At 38.8% G+C, this 27,750-nt stretch overlaps 1 protein-coding gene across 4 annotated transcripts; it reads right to left on the bottom strand.

Annotated features, from left to right (window-relative positions):
• Nucleotides 1-7,470: 7,470 nt before the first annotated feature.
• Nucleotides 7,471-27,387, bottom strand: LOC139942226 (uncharacterized). 4 transcript variants are annotated; one of them, XM_071939013.1, is made up of 9 exons: nt 27,095-27,387; nt 16,967-17,129; nt 16,446-16,541; nt 14,566-14,739; nt 13,581-13,699; nt 11,576-11,665; nt 10,714-10,801; nt 10,170-10,419; nt 7,471-9,386 (listed from the first exon to the last, which is right to left on the bottom strand). In XM_071939013.1, exons 1-9 carry the CDS (start codon nt 27,167-27,169, stop codon nt 9,140-9,142), a joined length of 1,302 nt encoding a protein of 433 aa, XP_071795114.1. In that variant the 5' UTR covers nt 27,170-27,387; the 3' UTR covers nt 7,471-9,139. The 4 variants fall into 4 exon arrangements, with proteins under 4 accessions (XP_071795114.1, XP_071795113.1, XP_071795116.1 ...); XM_071939012.1 differs by lacking the exon at nt 27,095-27,387 and adding an exon at nt 20,648-21,209; XM_071939015.1 differs by lacking the exons at nt 16,446-16,541; nt 27,095-27,387 and adding an exon at nt 20,648-21,211.
• Nucleotides 27,388-27,750: the final 363 nt, after the last annotated feature.

The raw sequence follows: 27,750 nt of genomic DNA, 5'->3' as shown, positions 1-27,750 counted from the left end.
GCCCAGATTCGTCAAAAAAGCAAGGCTTACCTTTTGCAGTTTTTTCAATTTTTTGCCCGGATTCGTCAAAAATGCAAGGCTTACCCCTTGCGATTTTATCTAATTTTAGCCCAGATTCATCAAAAATGCAAGGCTTACCTTTTGCAACATTGTCAATTTTTTGCCCGAATTCATCAAAAATGCAAGCCGATTTGATCTAATTTTAACCCAGATTCGTCAAAAATGAAAGGCTTAACCCTTGCGATTTTATCGTTTTTTTTGCCCAGATTCATCAAAAATGAACGGCTTACCCCTTGAGATTTTATTAATTTTTTTTTGCCCAGATTCATCAAAAATGAAAGGCTTAACCCTTGCGATTTTATCAATTTTTAGGCCAGATTCGTCAAAAAATGTAAGGCTTACCCCTTGCGATTTTATCTAATTTTAGCCCAGATTCGTCAAAAATGCAAGGCTTACCCCTTGCAATTTTATCTAATTTTAGCCCAGATTCGTCAAAAAAGCAAGTCTTACCTTTTGCAATTTTGTCAATTTTTTGCCCGGATTCGTCAAAAATGCAAAGCTTACCCCTTGCGATTTTATCTAATTTTAGCCCAGATTCGTCAAAAATGCAAGGCTTACCCGTTGCAATTTTATGTAATTTTAGCCCAGATTCGTCAAAAAAGCAAGGCTTACCTTTTGCAATTTTGTCAATTTTTTGCTCGGATTTGTCAAAAATGCAAGGCTTACCCCCTGCGATTTTATCTAATTTTAGCCCAGATTCGTTCAAATGAAAGGCTTACCCCTTGCAATTTTATAATTTTTTTTGCCCACGTTTATCAAAAATGAAAGGCTCACCTCTTGCGATTTTATCAATTTTTTGCCCAGATTCATCAAAAATGAAAGGCTTACCCCTTGCGATTTTATCAAATTTAAGGCCAGATTCGTCAAAAATATGCAAGGCGTACACCTTGCGGTTTTATCTAATTTAAGCCCAGATTCATAATAAATGCAACGCTTCAACTTTTGCGGTTTTGACAAACTTTTGTCCAGATTCTTAAAAAATGCAAGGCTTACTCCTTGCGATTTTATCAAATTTGTTATCAAAAATGCAAGGCTTACCCCTTGCGATGTTATCTAATTTCATCCAAGATTGATCAAAAATGCAAGTTTTACCCCTTGCGATTTTATCTAATTTTAGCCCAGATTCGTCAAAAATGCAAGGCTTACCCCTTGCAATTTTATCTAATTTTAGCCCAGATTCGTCAAAAAAGCAAGGCTTACCTTTTGCAGTTTTTTCAATTTTTTGCCCGGATTCGTCAAAAATGCAAGGCTTACCCCTTGCGATTTTATCTAATTTTAGCCCAGATTCATCAAAAATGCAAGGCTTACCTTTTGCAATTTTGTCAATTTTTTGCCCGAATTCATCAAAAATGCAAGCCGATTTTATCTAATTTTAACCCAGATTCGTCAAAAATGAAAGGCTTAACCCTTGCGATTTTATCGTTTTTTTTGCCCAGATTCATCAAAAATGAACGGCTTACCCCTTGAGATTTTATTAATTTTTTTTGCCCAGATTCATCAAAAATGAAAGGCTTACCCCTTGCGATTTTATCAATTTTTAGGCCAGATTCGTCAAAAAATGTAAGGCTTACCCCTTGCGATTTTATCTAATTTTAGCCCAGATTCGTCAACAATGCAAGGCTTACCCCTTGCAATTTTATCTAATTTTAGCCCAGATTCGTCAAAAAAGCAAGGCTTACCTTTTGCAGTTTTGTCAATTTTTTGCCCGGATTCTAGCCTTGCTCAAGGCAGTCGAATTATTCACTCCGAAAAAAGACCGCCGCTGTATAAAAACCCACCCGTATTCACTGTGCGTAAAACCCACCCGTATTCACTGTGCGTAACACCGCACGACACGATGCCCCCGTACACTATCCGCATGCGGAGGCCGTCAGGCCGACAGCCTTGTAGGATCTGTGTTGAGGCCACTGACCTCATTACTATAATAAGCGAAGAGTTCCCACGGTCAGCTCATTACCATAATGCCCGCGAAAGACGAGGCATGTTTACCTCACACACCACCACGGACGCATGATAGGGTCCAAAGGTCGTGATAAGGGAAGTGCGTGATTGGACGTCAAAATGAATAATTCATTTGCCTCACATCCTGTGTTGTCTGATAGGTCTGACGAACGGTATACATATTCATGAGCTGTATACTAGCATATCCTCGAGCCCCCCCAATTTCGTCCACTATTGGAATTTTTTCAATACAACACATTAAAACGGGAAGATACAGATCCGACAAGGCTGTCGGCCTGACGGCCTCCGCATGCGGTTAGTGGTGTACGAGTGCGATGACTTGTGTGAACAGTATTCGTGCGATGTGACAGTGTGTATACGGGTGGGTCATTCGGTGTGATCGCACACACCATGCACAGGGTATACGGCGGTGGGTTTACAGCTGCGTCTTTTCAGAGCGAATAATGCGACTGCCTTGAGCAAGGCTACCCGGATTCGTCAAAAATGCAAAGCTTACCCCTTGCGATTTTATCTAATTTTAGCCCAGATTCGTCAAAAATGCAAGGCTTACCCCTTGCAATTTTATCTAATTTTAGCCCAGATTCGTCAAAAAAGCAAGGCTTACTTTTTGCAATTTTGTCAATTTTTTGCCCGGATTTGTCAAAAATGCAAGGCTTACCCCCTGCGATTTTATCTAATTTTAGCCCAGATTCGTTTCAAATGAAAGGCTTACCCCTTGCAATTTTATCATTTTTTTTGCCCACGTTTATCAAAAATGAAAGGCTCACCTCTTGCGATTTTATCAATTTTTTGCCCAGATTCATCAAAAATGAAAGGCTTACCCCTTGCGATTTTATCAAATTTAAGGCCAGATTCGTCAAAAATATGCAAGGCGTACACCTTGCGGTTTTTTCTAATTTTAGCCCAGATTCATAATAAATGCAACGCTTCAACTTTTGCGGTTTTGACAAACTTTTGTCCAGATTCTTAAAAAATGCAAGGCTTACTCCTTGCGATTTTATCAAATTTGTTATCAAAAATGCAAGGCTTACCCCTTGCGATGTTATCTAATTTCATCCAAGATTGATCAAAAATGCAAGGCTTACCCCTTGCAATTTTATCTAATTTTAGCCCAGATTCGTCAAAAAAGCAAGTCTTACCTTTTGCAATTTTGTCAATTTTTTGCCCGGATTCGTCAAAAATGCAAAGCTTACCCCTTGCGATTTTATCTAATTTTAGCCCAGATTCGTCAAAAATGCAAGGCTTACCCATTGCAATTTTATGTAATTTTAGCCCAGATTCGTCAAAAAAGCAAGTCTTACCTTTTGCAATTTTGTCAATTTTTTGCCCGGATTTGTCAAAAATGCAAGGCTTACCCCCTGCGATTTTATCTAATTTTAGCCCAGATTCGTTTAAAATGAAAGGCTTACCCCTTGCAATTTTATAATTTTTTTTGCCCACGTTTATCAAAAATGAAAGGCTCACCTCTTGCGATTTTATCAATTTTTTGCCCAGATTCATCAAAAATGAAAGGCTTACCCCTTGCGATTTTATCAAATTTAAGGCCAGATTCGTCAAAAATATGCAAGGCGTACACCTTGCGGTTTTATCTAATTTAAGCCCAGATTCATAATAAATGCAACGCTTCAACTTTTGCGGTTTTGACAAACTTTTGTCCAGATTCTTAAAAAATGCAAGGCTTACTCCTTGCGATTTTATCAAATTTGTTATCAAAAATGCAAGGCTTACCCCTTGCGATGTTATCTAATTTCATCCAAGATTGATCAAAAATGCAAGTTTTACCCCGTGCAATTTTATCTAATTTTAGCCCAGATTTTTCAAAAATGCAAGGCTTATACCCCTTGCAATTTTATCAAATTTTAGCCCAGGTTCATCAAAAATGCAAGGCTTACCCTTTGCGATGTTATCTAATTTTAGCCCAGATTTGTCAAAAAAAAACCAAGGGTTACCCTTGCGATGTTATCTATTTTTAGCTATCTCAAAAATGCAAGGCTAACCCCTTGAGATGTTATCTTATTTAAGCCCAGATACATACAAAATGCAAGGCTTCAACTTTTGCGATTTTATCTAATTTTTCATCAAAAATGCAATGTTTACCCCTTGCGATTTAATAAAATTTGTCATCAAAAATGCAAGGCTTACCCCTTGCGTGTTATCTATTTTTAGCCCAGATTCGTCAAAAATGCAAGGCTTACCCCTTGCGATTTTATCTAATTTTAGGCCAGATTCGTCAAAAAATGCAAGGCTTACCCCCTTGCGATGTTATCAAATTTTAGCCCAGATTCATCAAAATGCAAGGCTTACCCCTTGCGATTTTATCTAATTTTAGCCCAGATTTGTCTAAAATTCAAGGCTTACCCCTTGCGATTTTATCTCATTTAAGCCCAGATTTATTAAGAATGCAAGGCTTACCTTTTGCATATTTGTCATTTTTTTTGCTTTAATTCGTCAAAAATGCAAAGCTTACCCCTTGCGATTTTATCTAGTTTTAGCCCAGATTCATCAAAAATGCGATTTTATCTAATTTTAGCCCAGATTTGTCCAAAATGCAAGGCTTACCCCTTGCGATTTTATCTAAATTTAGCCCAGATTCATCAAAATGCGAAGCTTACCCCTTGCGATTTTATCTAATTTTAGCCCAGATTTGTCAAAAATGCAAGGCTTACCCCTTGCGATTTAGTCAAATTTTAGCCCAGGTTCATCAATTAAGCACGGCATACCCCTTGCGGTTTAATAATTTTTTTTGCCCAGATTTATTAAGAATGCAAGGCTTACCTTTTGCAATTTTGTCATTTTTTTTGCTTTAATTCGTCAAAAATGCAAGGCTTACCCCTTGCGATTTTATCTAGTTTTAGCCCAGATTCATCAAAAATGCGATTTTATCTAAATTTAGCCCAGATTCATCAAAATGCGAAGCTTACCCCTTGCGATTTTATCATATTGTAGGCCAGATTCGTCAAAAATGCAAGGCTTACCCCTTGCGATTTTATCTAATTTTAGCTCAGATTCGTCAAAAATGCAAGGCTTCAACTTTTGCGATTTTGTCAAGTTTTTGCTCAGATTCTTAAAAAATGCAAGGCTTTACCCCTTGAGATTTTATTTAATTTTAGCCCAGATTCGTCGAAAATGCAAGGCTTACCCCTTGCGATTTTATTTAATTTTAGCCCAGATTCGTATCAAATGCATGGCTAACCCCTTGCGATTTTATCAAATTCTTTGCCAATATTCATCAAAAGCGATTTTTCTTATTTTAGCCCAGATTCGTCAAAATTGCAAGGCTTATCCCCTTGCGATTTCATTAAACAGATTCGTCAAAAATGCAAGGCTTACCCCTTGCGATTTTGTCAAATTTCTTTCCCAGATTCATCAAAAATGCAAGGCTTACCCCTCGCGATTTTATCTAATTTTAGCCCTTATTCATCGGAAATGCAATTATAAATAATTTTTGCCCAGATTCGTCAAAACTGCATACCCATTGCGAATGTATCTGATTTTAGCCCAAATTCATCAACAAATTCATGGCTCACCCCATGCAGTTTTATTAAATTTTAGCCCCAATTCATCAAAAATGCAGGGCAAACCACCTTTCAATTTTATCGGATTTCATAACAAACTCGTCAAAAAGGCACGACTTACCCCTTACGATTTTATCTGATTTAAGCTCTTATTCATTAAAAAATACAAGGCTTACCCCGTGCGAGTTTATCTGATTTCAGCCCACTTTCATCCATAATGGAAGTCTTAACCTTTGTAATGTTTTTTATTTTATTTTGGGCAATATCAAAATGAAAGGCTTACCCATGGCGATTTTATCTGATTTTAGCCCAATCTCTTAGGAAGATACAATTTCTGCAACAATTTAACATTTATTTTCATTTCTTTCAGCCTTGAAATTGTTATGTCCGCTTTGCCTGAAAAAAATAAGCGGGGTACAAACACGGAAACCATACTTAGTCATTATCTCTAAAAAGGGTTTTAAAGTTAAAGCTAATTTGTGCAGAAAGTTAGTTAGAGTGAAGACCAGGCATTCAGGGGACTCAAAGTCTGATCGAAACCAGCGTGGTGATCACCCATTAGAACCCTTAAGGGATGGCTAGTCCCGGCCCCTCCTTTACTTTCCGACACGGGATAATCATCCTACCCTAATTTGGGGAGAGACATGACGGACCCCAATCACTTACTGGTGCTAGCAGTAAAAGTCATGTCCCTATGGTACGGGGCGGGATTCGAACCGGGTCTCCCAGCTCTGGAACGCACGCAAGCGAACGATCCAGTGCACCGTGTCGCCACAGTGCCCGTTGGTGTTAGGAGGTGATTTTAAACACTACTTAAATAATGAACTGCTATGCCGACTTAGTAAAAGGAAAAGATTGGTAGCATTGGGATTCGAACCCGGGTCAGTACTATTGAAAGCCTCTTCTAACCGCATAGGCTACGGTTCCCTTATGTACTTAACTGAGAAATAATGCATTGTAATGCATCGGAGCGGTCAGAAAAAGACGAGTTTCGAAGTGATTATGTACTGGAATGTTTAGTGAACAGCGCCGCTCCGAAATGTGATTGTTCTTTAAAGTTTTCCCCTTTTCTTGGTTTTATCAAGTGTTCACCCAGAAAAAAAGGAAAAAATCCCCGGTATTGCGTTTTCTCTTGGGTTGATTTTTGATAAAACCCTTATGGGTACAGCTTTGGTTTGTTGTCGATATTATTGTTCTAAAGTAAAAAGCAATATATTTAAAGTGCTGTTACAGTGGCCTTTGTTTGGATGTGGCGGTTCTTATATCGTTTGTGTAATTCTTTATTTGCCATCTTTTGTTTTAATTTTCACAACAATTATTAGAATTCTGTGTTATGAATAGTGTTTACGTTTTTACCTTTTTACGAGCAAGGTCTGGGAGGGCACATTTGTTTCGATGACAATTTTTGTGACTTTTGCTTTTCCCTGGACGGCCTATGCTTGCTTTTAGAATGTTTGTATTGTCCGAAGAACTATATAAATAAATAATAAGTAGATATTGGGCTAAGTTGGGTACAATTTCAAGGGTTATATAAGTCTCAAGTCTTTTTCAAAATGGGCTCAAACCTGATTACATGCAGATATAACGTGTCGAAATCGGAATGAAATTGAATAAAATCCCAAGGGAAAGAATGTGAGTTCAGTGAAATTTTATGAGGTCACAAAAGGCCTAAAATTTCTTGTCAAAATTTGTCTTAAAAACCGATAAAATCTTAAAGGGCATATGTATCAATTTGTGTCGAATACGAGTTGAATTTTGATCAAATCACAAGGGGTAAACCCTGAATTCCCCATTTAAGGTTTCCCTTCATTATGATTTCATCAACTGATTACCCCTCGATAACAGGGAAAAGGAGACACCAACTAAAAAGCATTTGACACAAGATACCAGCAACTACAGAAAAAAAAGTTATTTATTAAAATGTTATTGGAAATATTCACAACAATCTGTTCTCTCAAGAAAATTGAACTTTATAGAATGAAGAGATCGGCCCAAACGTATGCATAACAACGAGGTACACAAATATTGCTTCATTTTAATTACAAATAATTACAAGATTAAAAACCACATTATTTATTAATAGTCTCGTTTAGGTTGAGATTAAATTATTATTGTGTTTGAAAACCCTGTTAGGGCCTACTGTAGGCGCCCGGCCTCTGCTGGGAAAAAAAATCACACAAGCGTGATGATGGGGTGGCGTGGGGTGTGGGGTGGGGTGAGGGTGGAGGAGGGGGGGGGGGGCGTCTTAAAACTAAGGTAACACCACCACCTCCTGATACAATTAACAGATGGCTGGAATGATTCCATTTTTTAAAGAGGGTTGGTTGGTTTTGGCTGTGTTGAACCGGAATACATGTACATGTAGCAGGCTGTGTATAATGGGTATGCAATTTCCCTAAGCCTATTTAAAATACCAACAATACTTGGAACTTAATCCCCAATAGAAAAGTGGAATAGTCCAGTCTAGGGCATCAAGGACCGTCAACTCGCTCTGTGCACTGCAAGTGGGGGAAAACCATATACATTGTAAAACACAACTTGAGGCATATGCAGAAGGACCTGAGACTCGTGTAACGACTAATATTATAATAAAGTAGGTAGGTTTATGAAAGAGGTAGCTGAGTTTTAAAGCCAAAAGCCACTTTCGGAACAGAAACAAAAATCCACAGATTTACAAATAACTTACAGGGTTTACAGAAGGTAATGGTGAGAGACTTCTCTTGAAATATTATTCCATGAAATGTTTTACTTTTTGAGAAAACATTAAAACAATTATCAATTCTCGATATCGAGAGTTACGGATTTATTTTAAACACATGTCATGACACGGCGAATTGTGCGGAAACAAGGGTAGGTTTTTCCGTTATTATCTCCCGACTCCGATGACCGATTGAGCCTAAATTTTCATCACAGGTTTTTTATAATAATTTTGTATAAATTGTGATACACGAAGTGTGGGCTTGGACAACACTGTTTACCGAAAGTGTCCACTGGCTTTAAGCAAAACATTTGGTAGCAATTTAATTTTAAACATGGATACATGTAGTAGTCGAGCACACTGTTATTAGAATAGCACACCAAAGTAGTATTATTTAAATGACGGTTAAAATAATAAAATAACTAATTTAAAAAATGATTGTATGAATCGCAAACTACAAGTTAAGGCTGCTGATGGTTGTGTAGTGTCCACCTCTCCGATTGTTACTGCGTATGGCAGTCTGAATCAGAGTTAGTAGACCTTATAATTGTACCACCATCTTGGTCATGTTCCCTGTATCCAAACACAGCAATGTATGCTAACACTCATTGTTAACAAAAATCAGACTAGTTTGCCTTCCTGCCTCGGTTTGGTTACGTTGATTTGATTGGGGAGAAATGAAGATGGCGGCAGTAAAGGTCTAGTCCCATCGCTGCAACAAAGTGAACAGCTCCATTCCGTATACAAAACAAAACCCACAATATGCAGATTTATGCAAATTAACATGACCTGTATACGAAGCTGATTGGTAGCTGAGTTCTCCTTTTGGGCCCTGCGTCGTGTCAGTGTCTCTGATACCCAATCAGGAGCGATCAGAACCCCACAATATGCAGATTTGTGCAAATCAACATGAACCGTAGCGAAGCTGAGTGCTTGGTGCGTTCTCCTTTTGGGCTCTGCGTCGTGTTAGTGTCTCTGACACCCAATCAGGAGCGATGACGAAACTGCGTCTGTAGGAGGGCTGGGACCATCTGAAGAAGCTATTCTCGTGGGTGTAGTCCCCCAGTGACTTGGAGATCGGCTGCCGACGCACCGGGGGGCGCAGTTCGATTTTCTGGGTGTAGTTTCTTGGCAATGGTGCCTCAGATCGTCTTTGAAGAAAACAAATTTGAGTGAAACAACAAATTAGACATTCGTTCACCTCTGGTTCAGGAATGATCGAACACTAGTAACATCATCAAACAAAATTGTTCTTGTGTAGGGAAGAAGGAATAATGAAAGCATTACCGGTAAATGGTGTGTAAGAATGGTTCGTCGTGTCTCCCCTCAGTACCAAAAGTGGCTTTCGGTACACTGTGGGCTCTTGAGAACTTTGATACAGTCCCAATTGTCAAGAGGGGGTTCTGCATGTACATATAGTAAACTTTTTATTCCTTTTACCTTTTTGGCTTTTGCCTTTGGCTGCCATGGGACATTAATAGGATACTTTGCAATGCTAGGTGGCAGCAGACTTACCGCAGGTAAATGTTAATTGTTTACGTAGTTCTGAGCACGCGCAAATTATAGAAAACAATGGATTTACCCAGTAAGTCTGCTGCCACCAAGCGTTTCGAAAAGCCCCTATATGTAAATGAATAAACCATAATGAGTAAATGAATGAAAAGGATGCACTGCAGTATATTTCCGAAACAGCGCTTTATATGGTCTATTAAAAGAAATCATCACTGCAGTCCGCCATGTCAAGAAGTCTTAAGTCGCATCCGAATTGGCGGCTACGGCTACGACTGTTGTTAAGTGTGTTGCTAAGGACACCATATAAAAATTATACCTCAACGCACGATGAGGTGAAAATCTAGCCGCAGCCGTAAGCTTTAGTCGCTTATTTGGACACGGCCTTATTGTAATTGACAAAATATCTTAATATTATTTCTTACTCAATCTTCTGCTCCACCTGCCGCATCCACTCCTTGGCAGTGGCGTCCATCTTCCCTTCCCGTTCGGGAATGGGCTTCTTTGGTGCTGGGGATGGTGGTACGTAAAAATGAGTTGCCGATGGTATTCTGTTTGCTTTATGACCATTCTGCTGCTTCGGACTTGGGCGGCTCGTAGGTCGCAACTCTTCGGGAGTTTGTGGTTTTTCGCCCCCATTGAGAGTCTTGAGCATGTGGAATGCTACCTCTTTTTCTATGGAAATAAGTTGGTACAATACAAATTAGCCATCAATCAGTAACGAGCTTGAGTTTGCCGTGGAGAAAACTGTTCCACTGTTGCACTGTTTTCACAGAAAACAAAGGTAAACCTTTCAGACTAAAATTAAACAGTTATGTGTTTTTATCCTTACAAACCTCCTTTATCATCACTTTACTTTGTTCTTTTAACGGTAATTTCACAATGTATAGAAATGTTGCAGTCAACAAGAGTTCTATGGGAACACTTTGAAACGAGGAAAATATAGATAAAACGAGGTCCGTCATTTACCATAATCTGTTGCTCCTTCCATCCATGATTTCATCCGAGGATGGACCATCATCTTCTGGGTCAGAACAGGTCCTGCTGTCTTGGGACGCTACAGAGAAGAGGTGGCACAAGACAAACTTGTTATTCTTGTAAGGGTTATTTTCTTTCTGAAGATGTGAGAAAGCCGTGGCCATATAACCGCCAAGGCTATGGCTTCGGCTAGCTTCCAAAGCTATGGCTTCGGCTAGCTTTCGGCGTCATCATGCGCTGAAGTATACACCAATAAGGGCGCGCTCACTATGGAAATCAGATTTTTTCCACGACGACTTCGACATTTTCCTTGACATGACATCAGGATATACCAATGTTGATCACTGACCACAAATATGTGCACCCAAATAGATCCCGAATCATCTTTAAAACGATGCATGTGTACCTACTTGTGCCGAGTTTTGTGCACAAAGAATTGATAAAATCGTTTCCCTTTTCTCTTTTTATGTGAATTGAATGCCTTCCTCGACAATCTATTCAATTTCCCTGATAGCTACATGGTATAACGATTTTCTTCGTTCTTGATTTATTTTTAAATATTTAAATTAGAGACCACAAGCAAGCGTGTAATAATTTTTGAGCAAGTTAAAGGGGCAAGTTGCCTTCGTGTTTGGCGCTTTGGTCTTAGAGTTTTCTAAATGAATATAGTTGAAATTTATATGTATATTGATATTGTTTTTCTGTTTATTTTAAGTCTTTTGGATTATACATGTCTCTTTTACTTTAGCGGATAATCGTTTAGCAATAATTTCTGCTTAGGCCTAGCTCTTAGAAATTGGTTCCTGATGTTAAAGACTCACACGGCAATCACGCAAGTATTAATCTACCATACCTGAAGCTTAACCATCCCCCGTATATCGGCTTCACTCGACCCTTCAACATCTTCCCAATCATCCGCATTCGAGTCGTCTTCACTGTCCGCCTGTTATTTTTCATTAATAGCAAAAGCCGGAAGAAAACACAGCAAACAATCAATTGTTAGTTAATGTTAATATTTATGTTATTCAAACATGTGTTAATGTTGCATGCATTTAAAATGTTTTTAACATATTTTTTAAAGAGTATGGGTTGGCGAAAGAGGTTGTTTTGCACGACGTGGTTGATGAATATTTGCCGTTAAAGCCCCAAACTTTTGTGCATGACATGTAGTTGTTTTGCATACTGATCAGTCAGTGCCATTTAGAGCTATCATGTGGGAGCCATATGGGCCTACCCCTATACAGGGTGTCTCAAAAAAAGGTAATCCTACTTTAAAGGGTTTTTATGGGCAGACTATTATGTTTACCAGCAGAAAGTATGGCATCATCTTAAAGCTGAAACCTTGTGCTTTCCAATGATACATTTGGTTACATTCCAGGGTCATGCATCAGAGAGCACCATTGTCTTGAAAATGTGGTGCAAAAATGCAGTTGGTTCACTTTTAAACCCTTGTCATTCTGGCCTTTAAAGTAGGATTACCTTTTTTTTGAGACACCCTGTACATGGTCCTTTGTGACACTTTGGGGGTGACATCCGCTTAAAACGGTTCTTCTAGCTGATTTTTGTTTTTGTTCAGAATTAAAAGTTAACAACAAGGCAGATTTAAATACGCTGCGTCTAAATCGGCCATTGTTCCTAAACCTATAGCCCAATGACTTGATTGCCAACATATTAAATGACAACATCAGAACAGATGTGCACATGACGTCACTCCATTATTCGGACTTCTTTGTCCAGCAGCAGTTCTTGAAAGTTGTGTGCATGTGAAGTTTGCGAGCAATTGTGCGTTTATTGAAACTTTACAGATAAAGCTTATACACGTAATGGTTATTTGAAGCAATGAGATTCACTGGAAGTAACGCTAAGATGTGCCGTATTCATGGTATGCAACTCTCATATGCAAAAACGTAAGAAGGTGTTTCCTTTTCTTCTTGACGGTGAGAGCGGTAGGCAAAAGGGTGGTTTGAAATGTGGTGTGTCTATGGCAGTAGCAAATGAATGTACACAATTTTATAGATAAAGCTTAGACTCTGTGACTGATGAGATTCTTTAGAAAGCTTTTTTGAGATATGCACGTTTTCGTGGTATGCAACTCAAAGATGAGAAAGCGTGTAAGAAGTTGTTTCCTTTTCGTCTTGACGTAGAGGGCGGATGGCAAATGGCGGATTGCAAACAGTGTAGATGGTTTACAATGCGGTGCGTTTTATGGCATTAGCAAATACACACGATACAACCATTAGTTGTCAACCAAATAAGCTTAGTATTCTGCAGCAAAACGATTTCTATAGAATGTGCAGGTCTTCGTGTACATGCAAAACTCAAAGTTGACAAACAATGCTGTAAGACGGTGTTCATTATGGCGAAGAGGTGTGAAGGGCACTTGCAATTCAGAGCGAGCGAAATCACAATTTGTTCAAAGAAACTTGCCTGACTATAAACAGATTCTTGATATTCGTCCACGAATCTATGCTGTTTTTAACAAAATGTAAAATGCAACAAATAAAGTAGGGTCATAGAGCTTAAAGTAAATGAAACTCTAACACAAACAGTTCAGAATTTACCCGGATTCCAGGCCCAAAGATCAAGGCTTTTTTTATAGTAGTTGTTTAAAAAATGGGATTTCAGCTGGAAGTCTGCATCAATCAGTTTGACCCATTCCGGATCACGATGACACCGACTCTGGGTCACACTGAATCAGTTTAGGGCCAGGCCCCACGGGACCCGAATCCGCGTCAATTCTGAAATGGAGCTTGTTAGAGTCTAACACAGCACTTCACACTTGTCATTGAATTATTGCAATGCCAAAAAAGAAAACAGAGAATTCAAACCAATCGGTAATTGTTGGCTTGGACACTCACCTTATCAAGGAGCGGTGCGGACTTACTCCTGCGATGCAGGACGTGTTTGCGAGCAGCTCCTACGGGTGGGGTGGGCGGGGTGTGGGTTCTCTTTAGGCCAGCAAGTCCGGGGACGTTACCTTGTGGAGTGAGTAATAATTATAATAATAACAACAACGAATATTTATAGGGCGCCAAAATCCACCAAAATGAGGTGCTCAAAGCGCACAGGAGGGGGAACCACACACAGCAAGGAAAATAAGACAAATAGACCAGTTACACATAGGCGAGATTAAACAAAGTGGTTTTCAACCTTCACCTTGAAAGTACATGTATTGATATTAGAAATATGGCGGATTGTGGATTTCACACACAAAGCGATACAATTCATCGTAAGACAACAGTACTGCCATAGTGATTATTTTGTAATGTGACATCACACTTTACTTAGCAACTACGATTTATTTGCAGTTAAGATTTACCCTTGGTTCTTTGTGAAATCGTCCCCTGGTCCAGTGGCTGGACTGTAGGACTAAGTCGTGGGTTCAAATTCTACCAAGCTAATCACCGATTTCAAAGAAATCTAGAACACGTATTGACTAGAATATGTGTTGTCGAGTTTTACTGACAATTGCAATTCATGATCGAAGTTTGCATGAGAGAGACTGCCAACTTGGTGTTTATATTGGGTGCGTTCGTTTAGCTTCCTGGGGTCTACCCCGCGGCACTCACTCGGGTGAGCCCCTGACAAGATCTAAACGAACGACCACTCACCGCTCTCGTAGTGACGTCATGCACCTGGGGCCAGCCCCCAAGTGACCCATTCTACAAGCAGGACACTGGGGGCTGACCCTGGTGAGCCCCTGGAATGACGTCAAAGCTATTCGAACGCACCGAGGGCAGTCCAGGGTCGACCCAGGGAAGCTAAACGAACGCACCCATTATGTGAGCTTCCAAGCTCTCTTGAAAAGAAGACCATCCATAAAACAAAATAACCCATATTTACCTGTATTGGCAACCCATTGGCCTGGAGGTGCATCGGGTTTGTGCACCACTCTAAAGCGGATGGACTTGGAGGAGTTTTGTAATTTGGCTGGTATCCTGACTATGATTTCTTGGTCATCTTCCTGCTCCGGAACCTCATGGTACGTCTTAGCGGCCTCCTTGTAGCTGTTCCCACCTGTAACGAGGGAGTAAATGTTAAAGGTTTTCTAATTCAATTTCAACAAACACCTGCATTTAATTTCGTTTGAAAATGAATGTTCCTTTTTTTTTAGTTTTAGATTAACTTTGTTTATACAAACTGTGTTTATTTAACGGATTTGGATACTTTTCCAAAGTGTCCATAAACTTACAGGGTTTGAAGATAATGATAGTGGAAAGCTTCACTTCAAATATAACTTACTGAGGTGCTGTAGTTTTTGAGAAAATGAGTAAAACAATGTAATGAAAATACGTTTGTTAATGCTTAACATAATTTTGGTATCATGAGACGAAAATTATTTCTATGACATTGTTTTACTCATGTTTTACTCACCCAAAAACTACATTGTGTTTTTTGTCCTACCAAAATTACATACACCCGTTAATGGACGAAAGTTATTTTGATTGGTAAGATATGTTATAATACTAATTCGTATTCAATGGAGCTAACTTGAAAAAAAATTATCACTGTTTTAAATATTTTTTTCCCAACCGCCTTTAATTTATAAAGTTTTCTGATGATGTGTGTTGTTACGAATAATGAAGGCTACCCGCATACTGAAGTTAAATGGATGATGGCAGCATGCAGTCAGTGCATTAACTGAGTAGTTAAGAGCATATCATGATGAAGGAATCTAAACATATATCTAAACTTAGCTACAAGGAACATGAAAGATCGAGTTAGAAACAGTTTGAAAATATCACACAAAGTAGAATAGATATCGTCACTACACCTCAAAATGATAGCTCAATGTCAACTTGTTGTCAAAAAGAGTGCAGTGAACATTCCATGACATTTTTTTAGGCAAGACAGGCTATAGGGTTGTTATGTGAAATGTTTTACATTATATTGTGTACAGTTTCCCGCCTAAAATGTTAACGACAATTTGCACCCTTTGGCAATTTTACGTAAAAAGTCACTTTTGAACGTTTCGCTAATTCAGCTGTGTACACTTTGTGCTTACAGATATTGCAAACAAATTATGTATTCCCGTCACCAGTAACAACCTAATGGAACCTATGTTAACAATACCAATCCGCTTAAGCAGTATAATCGTGCTTACCAGAAGCAGGGTAGCAACTAACATTTTGTATGCGAGTCCACAAGTTGTGACTGGTACCCAACTTATTTCTGCTTAGGAAATTAGCTCGAACAGATCGTTTTGCTTAAAAGCTTGGTAAAAGGGGGTTTATCTTAAAGGCAGTGGACAGTATTGGTAAATATTGTCAAAGACTGGCCTTTAAAGTTGGTGTATCCCAACATATGCATAAAATAACAAACCTGTGAAAATTTGAGCTCAATCGGTCGTCGAAGTTGTTAGATATATTAATGAAAGAAAAAACACACCCTTGTCGCACGCAGTTGTGTGCGTTTAGACGGTTGATTTCGAGACCTCAAGTTCTAAATCTGAGGTCTCGAAATCAAATTCGTGGAAAATTACTTCTTTCTCGAAAACTATGGCACTTCAGAGGGAGCCGTTTCTCACAATGTTTTTCACTACCAACCTTTACCCATTACTCAGAATCAAGAAGATTTTATGCTAAAAATTATTTTGAGTAACAACCAATAGTGTCCACTGCTTTTAACAGGTACAAGGAAAGTTAGTAAGAAGCCTTGATGACACCAGTTAGCAGAAAAGTTGAGAAAAATGAGGCTCAGTCTTTTTTTCCCAGCAAACTTACGTTCACGCTTCAGCTGCTTATGGTCCTCTTTCCTGACTTTGTCTAGCTTGACTAAAGTGGGCTTGACAAAACCCTCTAAGAGGTCAACCTTGGGAGCTGAGAGCAAAGAAAGATTGACCCAGGTCAAGGTCAATTCCAAAAATTAACCTGCTATAATGTTACTCTGGTCTTAAGAAATTACTGTTTTTTTATTGCGGAATTTTATTCTGGCGTTTAAACTGCAGTATCCAAGTAGTTTTTGTTGTGAACTTCGGCACAGAAGATTCACTCATTTCATCTCCTCGTTTTCATTCAAAACACTTTATTACCAAGTTACTTCATAAAATTTTGTGATTCTAAAGTCAATACCAACCACATGAGTAATCTGTGAACGTGGTGGAGCCGTAAACAGTTTTTTTTCTTTTTCTTTTTTCGAGTGTCGTTTCTTGGGTCATTGTTCGGAGTGGGGTAGAATTGGTGGGAGGCAGGGATGGGTCTATGGAGGGAGGAAGAGAAAGGGCAAGCAGGGGTCATCTTCATACCTCTGTTGTATCTGTCATTATTGGGTGTGATCGATCGCTGTTTCATCGGATCCCTGCCGCTCCGAATCATCTTATCCATGTAGGTATGCACGGCATTCTGCACCTTGTTTCTTAGAATCTGCTCCCTGTCTTGTTCAACGAGGTTCTTCGGCATCAGGAAATCCTGAGAAAATGAAGTCAAACAACAGTTCAGTTGAGTAGAATTTTAAACTTGGCATGGTTGAAATACGATATGAAAAGGTTTGCGGTAACACCATGTAATGACTTTCTCTAAATGAGTTGGGTGGTTCTGAAAAGAACTGTTGGTTTCAACTCGACGTTTTGATCAGTATGCTCTGATCGTCTTCTGGAGAAAGCTTTCTCCAGAAGACGATCAGAGCATACTGATCGAAACGTCGAGTTGAAACCAACGGTTGATTTCAGAACCACCCCAACTCGTTAGCATTACATGATGTTACCGCAAACCTTTCTATAACAGTTCAGGTGTTAAAAAAGGCCAGGTTAATTTTAACGCGGCTGCCATCAAGTACGATTTATAAGTGTTTACCAAATTAGGTATTCCAGTCAGAAGCTTAAGGGGAGTCCGCCATCTTTGATAAAAAAGGGAACAATTAATGGGCAACCTCCTTCCCTTTTCAAAAAGCCAAGACTGGAAACAGTGTTTTGTTTTTACATTGCCTAATCGATGGGCGTACACTAAAACATGGGTGTAGGAACATGGAGGAAGGATTAACAGTATACTCAGATTTAAGAGAGCATAATCGATGTGACTTAAAGAGTAAAAGAGGCCAGTTGACAATGGGAGACAAATGAGTAACTTGAGTGACACATGGCGGTGTGGCTTAGGGAGGGGTGGGTGTATGTGTCTATTTAGAACCGCCGTGTGACGTCATGGTCACACGTCATAGATCAACAATAGGCTGCACAAGTTGATACAGCCCATCTTCTCCGAAAAACTTACAGGTCAGAAATGACCAGGAGTCTTTGTCTAAATGACCCAAACTGGGTCAACTGACGTAGGCTTCGAATTGAAATCCCAATTTGAAATCTGTGTCAGCCTGACCCAGGAATGGTTCAGCCATCAATTTAACCAAACTCTTCCTAACTTAGGATTAATCTTTAGACTTAGGACGAGTACAGTTCCGTAACCATAGACGTTAGGACGCATTGAACCCATCCTAAGTTAGGACGGGTTATAACTCATCATAACTCGAGATAGGTAATTGGTAATTATTCAAAATAATTACTTGCATAAAACCTCTCCAGTCGAAATCAAGCTTCTGAAAGCACACAACTTCGTGTCACAAGGGTGTTTTTTCTTTCATTAGTATCTCGCAACTTCGATGACCGATTGAGGTCAAATTTTCACAGGTTTGTCATTTTATGCATATAATGAGATACAGTAAGTGAGCAGACTGGTCTTTGACAATTGCCGATAGTATCAAGTGTTTTTAATCACTTCAGTTAGTAACAACTTATGGCATCGAGGTATGTACGTGGTTTGTTCTCTAAAACAAACTACGTTACTAAGCAAATAATACTGATCAATTTGTCTAGCCTAAAGCAAACATCACCTGGTATCTTTTATATTCTCTCACCGATAATCTTATCTACTGACCTAAAAGATGAAGCTTCATGGATCGATTTTAACGGCGAGACCAGAATGTGACTGCCTCGGGCTACAACCTCATCGTTTTCGTTCACCTTTTATCGAATTATAGTCGAGTCGAAACACCTACACAGGGTTGTATACCAGTCGTTAACATCGTAAACAGTACGATAACACGTTTAAAGGCACTGGACACTGGTAATCATATATGCAATTGCGAATAACCAGGCTTAAACTGGATAGTTTGCATGAACAAAGCTGTGATTCTGGACCCTATTCTGGTCTTGAATCGCCCATAAAAATGCATATTTCCCCAAAATCTGGCTATAAACATCATTCTTGATTTGAAAAAGGGCTTTTTAAAACAACTGTCTTCTTGTTCCCTTACATGTAGGTTGTTATTTGACGATGATTTGCGACTGTTGAAGAACACACGTACTCTTGACTACCGTTATACGGGCGTTCTCTAGAGACCCTGATGTATTTATTCAGTTTCTCAAAGTTGTGACTCCGTTGTTGCTTCGCTATCACAACAATCTGCTGACTGTTTGACCATGGTTTGGTTTTTCTTCCTCCATGGTTTGACTAAGCCGTTGACTTCAGGAGATCCTTTGTTCAGCAAATTTACACTGGTACAAACATCCCTTAAAGGCAGTGGACACTATAAAAACAATATTTAACAAAAAGCCTTCCTTGGGAACGAGTGGTGTCAGGACACTTCGTACCTTTGCCACTTCGTACCCTGGACACTTTGTACCTTGTTGGGACCAAGAAGCTATTTTGACGACTGCGTGACTTTAAAAATATTTGTAAAAATATTAGCGGAAGATGTTGTCCCCACTGGTAATTAACGTATACAAAATATTAATTTCACATTAAAAATGACATTCACAATGATATTCAAACAAAAATTATAATTCTTTAAGTATTTATTTGTTATTACTATCGTTATTATTATTATTATTATTATTATTATTATTATTATTATTATTATTATTATTATTATTATTATTATTATTATTATTATTATTATTATTATTATTATTATTATTATTATTATTATTATTATTATTATTATTAAATTAAAATAGTCAAACACAACTCTCAATCTCAAAACAGATCAACCGAAGTGGTGTTATCTATTAAACAATCCATCGTATTTATATAATAGCGAATGAATTGGTGTGGAAACTCAGCAACAGTTGCGAGGCTCCCATTGACAAATCAACCATGAAAGGAAACGAACAAATAAAGAAGAATAAAATGATTGCGATCAAAGTCCACTAATAACCGATCGGTCTCATGTAATTGGTGTTAGGCTTGGTCTCTAGACGCCGTGTTTTTACGAATGGGAATGATTGAAATTACTAATTGGAGCCATCAATATTCCCAGTGAATTACAAAATGTGCCGTCGCATAATGTCTGATTGGGCAGGTGCCAGCGTTAACTAATAGTTTTGTAACATCTCGCCTTGCGAACTGCAGTTGTTACTGTTTGCATATTATGTGACATTTTGTGCCAAAGGATGGAGGGCAAGTTTATCAGCAATACTGAGAGGAAATTCATGGTTTTACGATATCGGCAATACATCAACTGTATGAAGGTTGGGCAATTTGATGTGCTCAATGTTATTCCAGGGGACTATACTGAACGAAATTACGCTATATGGGCCGATTCATGTCTGAATGTAAAAAAAAAAAAAAACCTCATTATATTTTAAGGAAAAAAGGTACAAGTAGTCACCTTGTGAGGACAGCCATGTATAAAACTTTTTTTCGGGAGAAGTGTTGGTTCTGGAATCGGTGTGGTCTCCATTGTGAATATAAGATCATGAAAACATGAAACTATGAAAAGTAACAAGGACAAGTTTCCGTATGGTGCCACCACTTTTTCATTCGATATGAAATAATAAAGTATCTCATTTACCTCAATGAGATATCCTTTTTTGTAAAAAATAGTGAAAAAGTGGTGGCGCCATACGGAATGTTATCCTTTTCGAACAACAGTGTTTAGTATTATTAGTTTTTTTTGTCATTTTGTTAGTTGACATTAACTATTAATCTCTTCCTACCGAGTTTGGATGCGGGTTGTTCCTCCTAAACGCAGACGACGGTCTGAGGCCAGCCTGCTGGAAGATCTTAGGTTTTCGTTTACCGAACTCATCCCTGTATTGAGTGTCTCCGGCAAACTTCTTCCCTGGTGGGAGGAAGGGCATGGTGGCTCGGTGTTCCTGGTGACCCTGGCTAACTCGGAGTGGGTAGCTGCTTGTGAATGACAACAAAGTTGCCCGGCTTTCCGATATTAACTTCTTGGCAACAGAGTGAGTCAAAAACTGTGTGTTGTGTTTACATACTCAAGACGCTGTTTTAAGTCTAGTGCCCGCTGTTCCGCTAACGCAGAGCACAGTTTGTCAAAGAACTCTTCTACTTTTCCATCAAGGTTTCACGAATCCTTTTTCACTCAACCCAGACAGAAAACTTGTTGTGGAAACACACCAAAACGTGGGCTCACTTCCACCCAGCCAGACAGTGCAAGTTCATGATACAAAAGTTCCCCTAGCTGGCATATCATTTACCTACATGTGACTGTTCGGCCACCGACGATAAGCAACCCCCATTGACTGACGACTAGAGAGCATGGGGTACCAGCCCGTAACAATCAGGCGTCCCCACGGTCGTCAAGCACGGCGTAGGGTAAACGAAGTCGTTGACGACGCAGGGAATTTGGGCGTATCGATCGGGCGATCCACTTGGCTGACTCGGGCAGCCCCCTGCCGTTGTTGTTGTCGCGGGTTCTTTTGTGAGATTTCAATGTCTTTACGTAACGTGAGATTCAATCTGAGTTTACTTTTTGCCTGTAACTGTTTGTGTCCATCATGTTCCTGGTTTGACGGTTCTTTGTGTTGGATTCAGTGATTGTAAATAGGCAGTAGTAGTAGTAGCAACCAAGGACCTTGGGCGGAGGCGAGGGCCTTCAACACGTAAAGCGGACAGGTTAATTTGTATTCTTCATTTACGAGATCAAAAATAAAATCGACTAAAAGTGCTTTTCAAAAATATAGAAAGAGGCGCTTCACAAAAATTAACTTCGTGAGAAAGAGAAAAAAAAAGGTAAAAAAAAAAACACGACACAATAAAACGTTATAAGTACCTTTAAACACAACTCAAATCGCATCTGTTTTCAAATGCCACTTAATAAGTTTAAAAGGCATTTAGTAATGTATGCTTATTTATTTCTCTTTGATTGTTTTTGTAAAGCTTATTGATATTTATTTCAGTTCTAAAATGCGTTGTATGAAAAAGTAGCTATTATTATTTCTGTTATTTTATTGGGTGAATTAGTATTGTTATTATTTGTATTGTCTGTCAACATAATTTATATTTCGCTAATACAATTCTTTCATTCGAATGAGCATGCTCGAAAAAAAAATATATGGACAATTCAATCGACTTTAATTTAATTAAACTAATTCACTGTCGACGACTAAGCCTGAACAAAGATTGATGGAGTGAGTGGTAACTAGTTGTATAAATATGTTTTAAAGGCAGTGGACACTATTGGTAATTGTCAAAGAACACTTTTTTTCACTTGGTGTATCTCAACATATGCATAAAATAACAAACCTGTGAAAATTTGAGCTCAATTGGTCGTCAAACTTCGAGATAGTAATAAAAGAAAACAACAAACACCCAAGTCGTGTGCTTTTAGATGGTTGATTTCGAGACCTCAAATTCTGAATCTGAAAATTTGAGCTCAATTGGTCATCGTCGAAGTTGCGAGATAGTAATGAAAAAAAAACACCCAAGGCGTCTGCTTTCAGTTGGTTTATTTCGAGACCTCAAATTCTAAATCTGAGGTTTCGAAATCAAATTCTTGGAAAATTACTTCTTTCTCACAATATTTTATACTATCAACCTCTCCCTATTACTCGTCACCAAAATAAGGTTTTATGCTTATAATTATTTTGAGTAATTACCAATAGTGTCCACTGCCTTTAATCAGAAAACAATTGCCAAACCATAAAGCTTTATGTTGGCACGTATTAAGATGAACTGCGAATCAACCCAGCCCATTGTTTGATTGGATAGATAACGGACGATAAGCAAAGAACAACCGCAACACTTCGTGTATCACAACTTATATATAATAACAAACCTGTGAAAATTTAGGCTCAATCGGTCATCGGAGTCGGGAGAAAATAACGGGAAAACCCACCCTTGTTTCCGCACGTTTCGCCGTGTCATGACATGAGTTTACTATAAATCCGTAATTCTCGATGTCGAGAATTGATAATTGTTTTAATGTTTTCTCAAAAAGTAAAGCATTTCATGGAATAATATTTCAAGAGAAGTCTTTTACCATTACCTTCTGTAAACCCTGTAAGTTATTTGTAAATCTGTGATTTTTTTTTCTCTCTGTTCCGAAAGTGTTTTGAGCAATTACCAATAGTGTCCACTGCCTTGAATCAGAAAACAATTGTCAAACCATAAAGCTGTGATCGAACCACGAAGGTAAATTATTTGGTTGATCTATCGAATTACACTCTGATGTTGTAAGTTTTACGATGCTATAGGGGGTCCATATACGATTGCTAAGGAATAAATACTGTATGGTGATTTGACCACCAAATTGTTTACAGTCTCCATGGCAACGTGTCCGTAGCTTCGTCAGTGGCTGAATTTCTTTGGTGTTATCTTTTTTACAGATAACCGCCACACCTTTGTCGTGTATCTGCTATTTTTACAGTCAATAGACCCTATAATATAGGCAATAGATCACAGCAAGTATTGTATAATGAGGGGGATATTTGGGTCCGTCCATGGTACGAACTCTGACATGATAGCCGCCACTCATCAACCTCGTACCCCATGATGATTCGACACACCCAAAAACTCTTGATGCAGAGGGACAAATGACATTTCTGAGGGTGATGTGATAGTGGTGTCGAGGTTGTCTACACCCGCAGCTGCATTATCTACTGGATGCTTATCATGTTTGGGATTGACCCGCAAATATGAATCAAGGTTGAACGATATGCAATTGTAGCACTCAGACGGTACCCTGGTTGCAGTGGTCACTCGTAGTCTAGTTATGTTTTTTTTTTCAACACCATAATGTCCTCTTATTTTTCACAGTTGGTATTATTTTAAGTCGTCTATTTTGCACCTTTGTTTGACTGTTTGAGAAGTATTTAGCTGGTTTCCGGTATACAATTATTAATGCTTTGACTTCGTTCTCTTTTTGCTGTAATTTTATTACGATGTGCAGTTTATCATATTTTTTTTTATGTTTTAATGATTGGGGTTTAGGTAGGTAATACTCTTTAACATAATAATTTATGAAATGGCCATACGAATTACTAAGAAGCAACTAGAAACCAACGTGGCTCTTTTCATAACTTCTGTAAGGAGACATTAAAGGCAGTGGACACTATTGGTAATTACTCAAAATAATTGTTAGCACAAAACCTTACCTGGTAACGAGTATAATGGGGAGTTCTTGGTGGTATAAAACATTGTGAGAAACGGCTCCCTCTGAGGTAATGTAGTTTTCTAGAAAGAAGTCATTTTTCACGAATTCGATTTCGAGACCTCAAATCAAGCATCTGGAAGCACACAACCTCGGATGACAAGTTTGTTTTTTCTTCATTACATTCTCGACGACCGATTGAGCTCAAATTTTCCACAGGTTTATTATTTTATGCATATGTTGAGATACACTGTGAAGGCTAGTCTTTGACAATTACTAATAGTGTCCAGTGTCTTTAACCTTGGTAACTGCTCATCAAGCTGTTTACAAGGTGGGGGTATCGTGGCCGAGCGGTTGACTCAAGTTCTGTAATTTACAGAATGCCGGTTGGAATCCTGGCCTATAATAGTCAATCGCGACACTTTCGTCTTTGAGCAACGTACTTAATCATAATTGCTTCTCTCCACTGAGGAGTACAAATGGATACTGTCGAGAGCTGCGGAGTGATGGACTTGCACCGTGTCCAGGCGGGATATGAGTATTCACCGTCGTCTATTGCCAAGGAAACTGACTATAAACACCGGCCCGATGGGCCATATAATTGGCTCTGCTGAACATACTTTTATTTCTTATTTTTTTTATTACTGTTTTCAGACTAAATTACAAGTATTTGAACAATTGATATCCGAATAGATGAACAGGGGGTGCCGGGTTTCATCATTGTGTTCGTTTTCTCCGAAAACATCAAACGAGTCAGATGCTTAAAACAGGAAGCTAGGTATAATAGGAAATCAGTGCAGGTGGTTTGATATGGTATAAGAAAAGACTATATTGCAGAACCTCATTGCAGTAAATGACAGATCCATCATTTCTATCATTCGAGAATAACATCCGTATCCATTGATACTAAACACGATTACCTCGTTGTTAAGAGTTTGTGACGCAAGAGAAGACAGATTGAATGGACGCTACATAAAACTTCTGTGGAAATGTTTAAAATAATGTACATTGGAACCAACTATGACAAAAACTGAACACGACACAATGACAATAAACCATGACAGCTATATGCACTGAAAATTAATTCAACAGCGTCGTCTGAGACTAGCAGGGCATTCGTCTGAAACATAAAAAGAAACTGTCTCTCAGTTTACCACCTGTGCCTAATTTCTAGAGCTGCTTAGGCAGAAAGTACTGCTTAAAAACCCCTTCTTAGCAATATTTAGCAGGTCCAAAATTGTATTTTTTTTTTGGTGCTGTAACCGTAGGGATACCTGTTAGCATTGTTTTGCTTAGCTTTGTATTGCATAGAAAGTACAGAACTGAACAGGTTTCCCGACGGGAATCAAATTACTTTTTGTGAGAAGTCTTTTTTAAAAGGAACTGGGGGTTAAAACCTGTTAAACACAGTCTCGACGTTTCGATCAGTATGATATGTTCGTCTTCAAGTACTACTTACAAGCCATGTTGGTTGTGCATTATCTACAGGCTGTTTGGAAAAAGGGTTACAAACGTTTTGAATCTCTAAATGTATGACTTTTATGTATTATTTTGTATACCGCTTGCAAATACCATGCCATTAAAAAAGTGCTTTTATAATTAATTATAATTATGAGAAAATAGCAATGTGGAAAGTCGTAGCGCAAGAAAGGGATGTTGGCTAACATAAAATTTGCCAGTTCTTTGTTTGGCATTTTTGGGAAAGATCTTTTGAGTAAGGATGAAAGCCACCTGGATTTGTTTAACTACTGTTTTAAAGTAACTCTGTCACTAATGCGAAATTAGGGCTGTACAAGTTGACGACGGTAGACAACCTGGCTCCCAATAATTCGGAGATACAACAAACCAAAAAATGGACGTCGAAGTGGATAACTTTCTTTCAAATTTGACTCCACTCCCTGAATAAATAACAGGGGTGAAAGAGTCCAAAGGAAGAACCAACAAAACAGACCACTGAAAAATTCATAACATCGTCAAGGACAACACAGTAGCGTGGGGGTGTTTTCTGAATGGACCACTGGCCACAAAGTTGACGCATCTTGAACAAATACACACACTGCACAACAAAAGAAGACGAATGGGTTCAATGAGGCTTCGCTAAGCGAGCGAAGATGTTTTTACAGTTAAGTGTCAATATTACTTTGTTAGCTTTCTCTACAAAGTCATGGCAATTTGAGTCGTCAGAAATATGCAAAGGGTTGTTGATAACGCAATTTATGTCAAGCTATTTGCACGACGGGTATAGCTAAAGTGCTGTAAGTGTAGAGTGAGGGCTGCGCGAAACCCTTTCTTTATTTAACAAACTTTGAGTCAAATCTCGTCAGAACGGATTCGCGCTAAATTCTATTGCTTCACCAAATCATGGAGGTAGAATCTATTTCTACCTCCATGACCAAATTACACAAATTATACTTTTTACTGTTGAAGGCAATATTAAGTGTTGTTAAAAAATGTTGTACGGTCTAAAATTCAAAATCGTGAGACTTGCTTGATACTTTTTGTTCTTTTTCGGCCAAACCTTTTCATTATGTTAAATGCAATCGCAAGAACACGATGATGTTAACTTTAGTATTCCTGGGATACAAACAAAAGAAATGGATAGCCTCAAGTACGTAAACTAACCACTACGTTGAGAAATTATACTCCATCATCATTAGAACAATAACTCCCACGAGCGCCAAAGAACCTGTTTAAAGCCAGGTAATCCTCACTTGATCATGGCTAATGCCCCGTCGGAGCGATTTTGAAATCGTGCACATTTTTGTTATGCAGCTTAGGTAAGACAACTCACTGGAACTGAAGCAAACTAAAACAGATAGTTTCGAGAAGGTTGTTTTGTTCAGCGCGTTAGTATAAGATACCTTGAGATGACGGGCGTAGGTACCGAGGTTTGGAGCTCGCCCACCCCCCCCCCCCAAGACCCGGAAAGTCAGACTCGAACTCCGGTTGCTAGAAGCAAAGGGACATTAACAAAGAGGAGAGTGCCGGGTAGGAAAATGGAGGTCGCTCTTTAGACCTAACACTCATCTCTATCTTTTGAATGACTTACCGATCTTGGATGAGGGTTGTTACTCCGATGACCACAAATGGGCCCAGGCAGAACGTTGAGCAGGTTGATAGACATCGTGGTCAAAAGGATGCGACGAGTCAACAAAACAAGTGATTATTTTCCAAGAATTCAAGACGTCAAGATCTTTGGTCACAGTCGAGTTGTCTGATATAGCCACTTATATAATTGAAGACATTCCCTAAGCAGTGATTACCACACTTTTACTCTTCAACTTAACAAATTTGTTTGAATTACTTTGAAAAGTGCTCCCGCGAAACCTCCCCGTTGCTGCCTAGCGTCCGAACTCCTTGCCATCACACGTGTGCAACTGATAGACGTTTTGTTGTTTGTTGCTAACCATAAAGGCCTCGGCACATTCAATGGAACGCCCTCTTCCGACACAGCTGGTCAGCTCATGCACTACGGCTGTTCCATTATTCTGACGGGGCACTTCATTTAGCCACAATGGTACAAGTGCTTGTAGCTAGAGCTTTTCAAACATGGCTTTCGTTTTATTCTAAAAAAATACCCTTTTTTCTCCCCACTGATTTCTTTTACTATTACTTTAATTATACAAATCATGTACCTAGTAATGCTTTGAACTCATCAGTTACCAACCGTCACCCCTTTCCATAGGTATGGAAGAGTCCAGTAAT

The sequence above is a fragment of the Asterias amurensis genome, chromosome 9 (genome assembly GCF_032118995.1).
Source record: "Asterias amurensis chromosome 9, ASM3211899v1".
Taxonomy (NCBI): domain Eukaryota; kingdom Metazoa; phylum Echinodermata; class Asteroidea; order Forcipulatida; family Asteriidae; genus Asterias; species Asterias amurensis.
This window is presented reverse-complemented; position numbering and strand designations above follow the sequence as displayed.